General features: G+C 46.6%; 1 protein-coding gene across 1 annotated transcript in view; it reads left to right on the top strand.

Annotated features, from left to right (window-relative positions):
- Window positions 1-9,159, top strand: part of LOC104509129 (brain-specific angiogenesis inhibitor 1-like) — a gene marked incomplete at its 5' end in the record, with an annotated part of 64,168 nt that overhangs the window by 17,976 nt on the left and 37,033 nt on the right. The window contains one exon of the mRNA XM_010150968.1: window positions 5,925-5,991. Within this exon, the coding sequence (XP_010149270.1) occupies window positions 5,925-5,991 (67 nt within the window). The remainder of the gene's footprint in view (window positions 1-5,924; window positions 5,992-9,159) is intronic.

Genomic DNA, 9,159 nt, shown 5'->3' with positions numbered 1-9,159 from the left:
CTGCTTCTGGCTTTACTGACCCCATGGGTGCTGGTTAAGCAGTCCCTGCCCCACCTCCACTCAGTGTGCGCATGCTGCTGTGCCAGGCGGATGGCGTGGTGGGTTCGTAAGCCATGATGCTGTGCTTAAAATGATGCTGAGCATCACTGGAAAGAGAGTTACATTTGCACATTGCTGCATTTTAAAACATGAAGCAAATATTCATGTGGACCAAGCTAGGCAGGGTGCTTTGAAAGACCACAGTGCATTCACACTTATCCTTGCTTTCCTGCTCAAAAGGCATAAAAACTCTCTTAAATTCATGTGTGTGGAGGCCCTTGGTTTTACTTCTCCTATAGATCAAAGTCAGCATTACATAGCCGCAATTTCAGAGCTGAATTCAAAAACTTGAGGTTGTTCAGAGCTAGATTTAACACTGTCTAATGCTAAAGGCATGTAAACAGAATACAGACTTGGACTGAAGCTTGTCCCAGGGTGTTTGCTGGTTTCTGGCCATTGCAGAAATGAGTGAGGTAGTTGCAAAGCATGCAGGTAGAGCTCAGGAGCTATTTTAGCTTTATCTCTGGTTAGTATAGGGCATGCACAGGGCATTTCAAAAGTACAGCGGCAGATTTTAAAGGCACGAAGTTTCCATCTTGCAGAAGCAAGGAATGACATTAGCCACAACACATCCTTCCCTGTGAAGTAGGGGACAAGAGCTGGCATAATAAACCACAAGGGACTTCACAGTGCCTTTCAAACCTTCTTCCAACCCTGCAATTTCTGCATCCTAAGAATAGTGCATTAGCACATGTTGGTTTTCTTGTGGCGATGGGCGTTAAGACAAAGCAGGGCTCTGATGTTTAGCTGAACACAGGGTTAGGCACTCAACATCACTTTTTTTTTTTTCTCATCCCACTCACAGTGGTAAAAATACCCCAACATCCATCTATGGGACATGGTCATGAGAGCATTTTGGGGGCAGCTGCAACTGCTGTAGGCATTAAGCAGTTATCTTGTTGTTACAGACTCCCGGCACAAAGCTGGTGGGAGGGACAGTGTGTGTCACTGTATCATGTTGACTGACATATCTGCAGTGGAGCAAGTTAAGGGTCTGCCTGGGCCCTAAGCGAGATTTCACCCAGCATCTTTCTTGTCTTTTGTCTGTACAGGACCAGAAGTATTCTGTAACGATGAAACACAACTGAGCAGTAGTATGGAGGCCTGTCCCATCAAGAGATGGTAGCAGTTGAAGGGTTGGGCATGTCCCCAAGCTGTAATACAGAGAGATCAGAGACAGTGCTCTGTGTGGGAAGGTTGGAGATAATATTTAGTATTTACTCTTCAGCTGACCAGACTGAGTCACTGAGTGGTAAGATGAGAAGAGAAAGAGATTCAAAGTAAAAATTGAGTATGTACTGCAGGCTTTGGACTGGCTCCATTGTTTTCTGAGTGGCAATTCCCCAGGAGCCATTCACTCAGAGACCTTTATTGCTCAGGACACTTCTTCTGGAGTGCTATGAAGACTCCATCTACAATGAGGGGAGGAGTACAGAAGAGATTTTTCCTTTTTCTTACCTGAACAACATGTGAAAGGAGATTTTTCAATTGTTTGAAGAGCTGCTGGGGTAGGGTACAGGCTGTACTTCCAGTCTCAAAGTCTTAGAGTTCATGGAGGTCTAGAGGAATTGCCACTGCTCACATCCTTGTATTAAGCTGAATGCCTAAATAATAACTTTCCCTTTAGTTGGCATTCCAGGGACTGACTCTGGGCATACTCTGTACTGGGTAGAAAATTGGCTGGATGGCTGGGCCCAAAGAGTGGTAGTGAGTGGAGTTAAATCCAGTTGGGGGCCGGTCACAACTGGTGTTCCCCAGGGCTCAGTGTTTAGGCCAGTTCTCTTTAATATCTTTATCAATGATCTGGACAAGAGGATCAAGTGCACGCTCAGTCAGTTTGCAGACGACACCAAGTTGGGCAGGAGTGTTGATCTGCCTGAGGGTAGAAAGGCTCTACAGAGAGATCTGGAAAGGCTGGATCCATGGGCTGAGGCCAACTGTGTGATGTTCAGCAAGGCCAAGTGACAGGTCCTGCACTTGGGTAGCAACAACCCCATGAAAACTACAGGCTTGGGAATGAGTGGCTGGAAAGCTGCCGGGTGGAAAAAGACTTGTGGTGTTGGTCAACAGCTGGATGAATGTGAGCCAGCATGTGCCCAGGTGGCCAAGAAGGCCCATGGTATCCTAGCCTACATCAGGAATAGTGTGGCCAGCAGGACTAGGGAAGTGATTGTCCCCCTGCATTCAGCACTGGTGAGCTTGCACCTTGAACCCTGTATTCAGTTTTGGACCCCTCACTTCAAGAAGACATTGAGGTGCTGAAGCATGTCCGGAGAAGGGCCACAAAAACGGCAAAGGGTCTAGAAAACACGTCCTGTGAGGAATGGCTGAGGGAGCTGGGGGGGTTTAGTCTGGAGAAGAGGAGGCGGCTCACGGAGACCTCATTGCTCTGCAACTCCCTGAAAGGAGGTTGCAGAGAGGTGGGTGTTGGTCTCTTCTTCCAAGGGAAAAGATACAAGAGGAAACGGCCTCAAGCTGCTCCAGGGAAGATTTAGATTGGCTATTGGGAAAAATTTCTTCACCAAAAGGGTTATCAAGTACTGGAATGGGCTGTCCAGGCAGGTGGGTGAATTCCACTCCCCTGAGGTATTTAGGTGATATGTAGATGTGGTGCATAAGGACATGGTTTAGTGGAGGGTGTTAACAGTTGGACTTGATGATCGTAAAGGTCTTTTCCAACCTAAACAATTCTATGCCTATGTCTGTCTGTATCTCTAAATCTTGACAAACTGCCTCCGAAAGCTTGAGTAATTGAGGTTGTGCTACTGGTATCTGGGAACTCATATTCTTCCCTACAAGAGCACCCACAAAAAGTTTTATGAGATCAGTGCCAGGATACAGCAGATTTCTAGGGGTCCTTGTGTGTCATTGAATTAGGGCTTCTGTCACCCACAGACATCTCAGTAGCTTTTATTTTAATCTCTAAATTAGCACTGATGGGACAGCCCTGATTCCCACCTGTATTCTTAGTTATACAAATATGTTGGATGTTGCACTGGAGCTACCTAATTTTTCCACGTGATCGAGGTGCGACCTGTTGCCGGCAGAGCTCTACAGTGTAGTCAAGAAGGTCTCAAGAAATCAAGTCAGCTCGTCACGGGACCAAGACAAAAGCCATCCATCTCACGACTTTCCTGTGGCAGATTCACCAAAGGATCATATGTTTTGCAAAGAGGTCTTTGGCGTTGAACACAAGAGCTGCTGTCAGTCAGGGAAGCACTGCTTGGAAGTAGTGATTTTATTTAAGAGATTTGTGAAGAAATCCCTTGGCAAGTACTGGGGGACCTCTCAGTGACATGCAAATATTCCTGTGCCTTGTAGGCACGAGGCTAAAAGCCTCTCCACTAGACTAATGTATTGCTGGAGTTTGCTGTCGCTTCCCCTTCGTGGATATCACTTCACCCTTTCCCGTCCCTTGCTGTCAGCGACCACCTCTGACAGCCTTGGAAATGCTTCGATTAAGCGCTGTGGCAGGGAGGTCAGGCAGTCAGAAGGGATAAGGACCAGTGCTTGGTGATGTGTGAACTCGCCTTCAGAAAGCTTGATGCTCCGAGGGGAAGAAGGGCTGCCAGGGACCTGACATGACGAGAGCCCTCGTTGCACCAAGTCCTCATCTCTAATTGGAGTGCAGGACTGTCAGCTCCTTTATTTCGCTGAGCTGTCAGTTGGAAGGGATCCTGGGAAAAACGGTCACAAAATCAGGATGGAGCATTGGAGAAAAATGTCAGGGTGAGGACTGGGATTTGAGACGCCCTCCTGGTTCCCCTTCCCCTCTCCTTGCATTTAGGGAGACCTAATTATTGCAGCCCTCCAAGGCTTTATTCTTACTCCCTACCTCCCCAGCTGATTATTTGTGTTATTATTACAGCTGCTCAGACTGTTTGTCACAAGAGCAACTTGCTATCAGGAAGAAATCAGAATTGATTAAATTAACACATTACAGGTTTAATTTAGAAATAAACAGGACACAGGGCTCAGAGAAAACCCAAATGTCCTGCTTTCAATTTTGAATTTGAAATACTTTTTTTTTTCTTTTTCCCAAATGTTCTGTGTTTTGGGATGTACAAAACAACATTTTTTGCAAGTCAGAATTGATAGAAAAACATATGAGGCTGATCAACAAGACTGAAATTTTTCCAGGAAGGCGTTGTTTCCTGGGAGACTCTGAAAGGCAGCATCAGTTTACTTCTGATGCAGAAGGAAACCATATTGCAGAGAGTACAGGCATGTAAGTGAATTACTGAAGGGTTAGCTGGGTTAAGAGCTTTGAGAAAGTCCTCACTCTGTTGTGGTTGCCTGCATGTGGCAAAGGCACGGTGGTTTACTGCTGAAACAGGATTACGTCATCGCACATTTTCTCCAGGGTACTGCAATGTCAAAGCATGCAAACTTTCCGTGGCGTTGCTGACACAGTGTAAATTTCCGTCCTGCCTTGCCCTGAAGTACCTAGTTTATGTGGCCATGGTCTGAATTGCTGAATTCTCCACAAAATGGAAATTTCAGCTCCAGTGCTTCTGTAACGGTTCATGACTGTCGCAGAGTCACAGCCTGGTTGAGGTGGGAAAGGACCTGCGGAAGCTGTCTGGTTCAACCACCCTGCTCAAGCAGGGATGCCTGGAGTTGGCTTCCCAGGGCCATGCCCAGACTGCTTTTGAATGTCTCCAGGGCTGGAGATTCTACAACCCCCCTGCTCAAGCTGTGTCAGTGCTTGGCCACCCTCACAGTGAAAAAGTGTTTCCTTCCTGCCTTTATGGTCAAACCTAAAAATCCCTGTTGGCAATACAGACAACACGTCATGCTCAGGTCTGAGGATGAGACACGTGCTTTGCTTGTTTTCTACACCAGGTTTGTCAGTATGGGGGTGTCAGTGTGCAGGGACATCTGCCTGTGAATGTAAAGTGCAGTAGAAGCATCGTGGGGACACCTGGAGCATATTCATATTGTTTAAATGAGAGATGGGGTTCATATTCCCAGTGATGTCTCTACCCAGATCAGGAGTTGGATGGTGAAGATATGGTCAAGGCAATCAATGGAGTTCAGGATGTGATTCATCTGATTGAATGTAGATGCCTCATCCTGGACTCCTTTGGATCTCCAATGACTAGAAATGTCATCAAGAGTGACTGGCTCTGTGGTAGGCACCAGTGTGGTAGACATCAGCACTTAGAAGAGGCCCCTCCAGCTCTGCAGGCACCAGGTAGTTAAGGAGCTTAAATTCCACACTGGTCAGTGGAGAAAGAAGTCCATCTCAGGTTACATGGTGTGAGGGAAAAGGAAAAAGCTGGTTTCCAGAAGAGGTACCACACACCAAGCTCAGCTCATTCCTTAAGAGCATCCACTTAAGGACCACTGTGAATTCCCGTGTTGCTGCTCTGTCGCAAAATTTCCCCATGGCAGCAAGCCCAGGAGAAGAAACGTACTGCACTCCTAGGCCTGACCTTCCAGTAGGCACAGTTAGCAAATGGGCGAGGGACAATTTCCACTGCTTCTACTCTTCTTGCCTGAGTGAGTAGGACAAGAGCATCATCTGGCCCTCAAACTAATGCAACTGCTGCCAGGTCCTGGTCTGAAACAGAACGCTGTTATGAATGTTGCATGCATTCCTCTGTCGACAGTCAAATGCCATTCTACAGGCAGACCCCCAGGCAAACAACTGTTTGTGAAAGTCTAGGAGAAACAGGAAGCAAAACTTTCTTGCTGTAAAATCTGAGACTTGAGGGTGTCACCTCCCAAGGTTAACTCTGCAGGCAAAGAGAAGAAGCAAACATGCACCCCTCAGTGATGCAAGCCACTGGGTAACTTTCTTTTCTCTCTTCATTTTCCAGCTGCTGGCTGTCGTTAGAGGGAGGTCTTCTCTATGCCTTCGTGGGACCGGCGGCTGCTGTCGTTTTGGTATTTAAGCTTGGCTGAAAGTCTTTTTTTTTCCCCTCTATCTTATAGCACTTCCCTCATTCTTTCAACCCAAGAATGCCCCTCTTTATTTCCACTCATGTCTTGAATAGCTTTCTCCCTCAGGAATAAAGAGGAAAGTGTTAGAAGCCAGCAATTTGGGATGGGTTTGATTTTGAAATATAAGATGCTTCAGATCTCAGCCTTCCACCTCTGGTAGTCCCCTAGATATCTGATTAATGCTTTACCTTTGTTTTGCCCTATCTGGATGGGAGTGCAGGATGATGGTGGAAAACTCTGACATTAACTCCTTCAGAAACTGCTGTTTCTGGTTCCTCTCAGACCAGACTGGGCCTCCATAGCCAGCATTTATTCCTGGTGCACGTGAGCAGCTTCCTTGTGTGCAGGTGAAATGAAGGTCCTCACATTAGTGCTGAGGGTTTCCTTTGTGGCCCTAAAAATGTCACATTTGCTTCTAGTTGAAAGAGACAGCATGGTTAAAGTGAATATTCTGATACTCTGTCCCACCTGCTCATGCATGGTGGGAGTCTGTTCTCCTGTCCCCACGCCCTTGGCTCTAACACAGCACCAAAGCCAGTCCTGGACAGTTATTACTTGAGTTGAAGGTGTCACTTGAAGAGATGACATACCTTTCATCAAGCTTCCCTGCTGTTCAAGCCTCACTGGCCATGAGAAATCTTGACTGTCAAGGTTCAAAGAATTTGAGAACTGCCAGTCCTCTAGGAAATCCCTCCTGCAGCATTTTCAGACAAGTATAATGCCACATTTGAGCCCCTACGTGTGACAGGCTGCAGTTACTCTCCACACCAGTGTTTTATCTGGTGGAGAAGCTGTATGTCCTCGGAGGTTCAGGTGCCCTGGAGGGTCCCCCAGGAACGGGGTTGTTGACAATTTCTTTTTTGGATCAGACTTTTGTTTCAAACAGTGTCTTTAGTGTAGGGCTGCAACGCATAGCTCAGCCTTCAGACAGCATTCGGCAGAGTGGGGATAAGCAGATGTTCATGCCAGCCAGTCATTAGATGTCTGTAGGCACGTGATAGCTGGATTTCCCTCAGTAATGTAGCTGACAGGGGTCAGGGTCTTCTTTACAGCCAGGATAATTGACAGGAGTATTAAGTTGCTTAGTGCTTTCAGTTGAACTAGCTCTTTGCCCCCGCAACATAACAGCCAATAGCTCTGGCTCAGCGGCTTGAATGCTCAGTAGACAGCAGTGATTAGGGGGGAGTGAGCTTTGGTAGTGCCTGGAGAACGGGATGTCTGTCTGCTGCCTCAAGCCATCTTGCTTTTGTTGTGCCAGCAGCAAGGGAAGTAATCCTTCAGCTTTCCTTAGCTTTTTTAAAGTGTAAGAAAAGCACGTGAACCTGCTTGCACTTGGCATCTTGCTTTTCATTCACCGTCAAAGCTGGAAAGGGAGATGTCTTTACAGAGAGGTCAACACCTGCCAATGGTGGTTCATACAGCTGATTTTAAGAAGTAGCAAATCATCTCTGGGGTGTCTGTCCCTGTTCAGTACCGAGAGATGGAGCCTACACGCCTAGTTTAGAATACCTGACTCATTGCTGGCTAAAGTGAAAAGTGCTGCCTGAGGTGCGTATATCCTGAGGAGCTTAGGGGAGAAAGAAGCAGCATGGGAAGCTGTTTTATAAATGGGAGTCTGGGAAACAGTAAGCTCAACAAGTTGCCCAAATTCACTCATGACTGCAGCAGAGTGAGAAGTTGAACACACAGCTCTCAAGCATGCACTATCCACAAGACTGGACAGCTGTCTCTTCTCCATGTGCCCTGTCTTGATTTCAGGCTGACCATGGCAGCAGTGGAGGGACATTCCACCTGGCTCAGCATGAGGACAGTCAGGATCTCGCAGGGTTTCACAGGGGATATACAGCTGTGCTGCTCCCAGGATAGGTTTTCTCCAGAGGCAATACAGCTGCTGTTGTGTAGGGATGCACAGATCAAGGTAGTACTTAACTGTATGCCTGAGCTCTTTCTCACCTAAAACTGATGAGTACCACATAGACACCCCCAAGTAACTTCGCACACAGCTGATGTAGCTCCAGCAGAGTTTATTACCTCTGCCTTAGCCCTGGCCAGGCTAGACTTGTCCTGACTTCTCCCAAGGCATTCAATCTCTGTACTGCAATTCTCCTATCAACATGATTTTTTCTATTACTTGTAGTAACTTTTTTCCTCCTTACCCTCACCACACTGGAAAAGGCCTTTGGCTTGGAGAATATCTTTACTCCAAATAATATACTTAAGTTGGTTGTCCTGCAGCTTCAGCAATATTTTCAACTTGCAGTCAGTCCACTAACACTGAGTGACTGCAAAGATTTGAGCCTTAAAAATCCTGGAAACCTGAAATGCTGACCTGTCACAAGCAGTTTTACTCACTTGACTCAAGTCAAGCAGCCTGGTGATAATTGTGTGCTGGTTAAAGGCAATGGGTTTCTGCAGGGAGAGTCTCATGGCATGATCAAGTCAAGACAGAGGGCCATCAGTCGTTAGGTACCAGTTATCTCAAGAGCTGAATCTCAGACCTGTGTCTTTGCTTTTGGATGGCATCCCAGAGATAAGGAAGTAAAGCTACACTGCATGCTATTAAGAGTGACTGTTTAGAAGCATGTCCACATTATACCCCTGACTTTGTAAAGAAGCAGAGCTATGATCAGAGCAGGATATTGGTCAGGCCAGTCAATGTATTAGATAAAATAGCTTTTCTTTATTAAAACAACTGCAGAGCTGCACTTTGTCATCTCCCCTGCTATATATGCATGAGGAATACACACTGTGTTGTGCCCAGTCGCAGGAGCGATCCAGCCCGCCACACTCCAACCCCAACTTTCCTACTTCCTTGCTGCATCTTAAAGAAAAGTCTGTCTTACACACTCCAGCCACTAGCACGGTGAGGAAGGATCAGTGAATTGAAAGTGCTCTCTCTTTCCAAGCACATAACTAGGGTTTGATTTCCTGCTGGATCCTTGGCTGGGTTACTGTGTCTGACTTGCCAGTGTTGTTTCCCTAAAACAATACCATGGTGTGCTCTAGAAATGGACTCGCAGCTGTGGAAAGTAGTCCACTGACCCAGCAGCTGATGCAAAAGTAAATAACTATTTGTTAAGATCTTCCATTTATTCCCTGCTGTGGATTTCA

This window comes from Eurypyga helias, unplaced genomic scaffold (genome assembly GCF_000690775.1).
Source record: "Eurypyga helias isolate BGI_N326 unplaced genomic scaffold, ASM69077v1 scaffold7224, whole genome shotgun sequence".
Taxonomy (NCBI): Eukaryota; Metazoa; Chordata; class Aves; order Eurypygiformes; family Eurypygidae; genus Eurypyga; species Eurypyga helias.
This window is presented reverse-complemented; position numbering and strand designations above follow the sequence as displayed.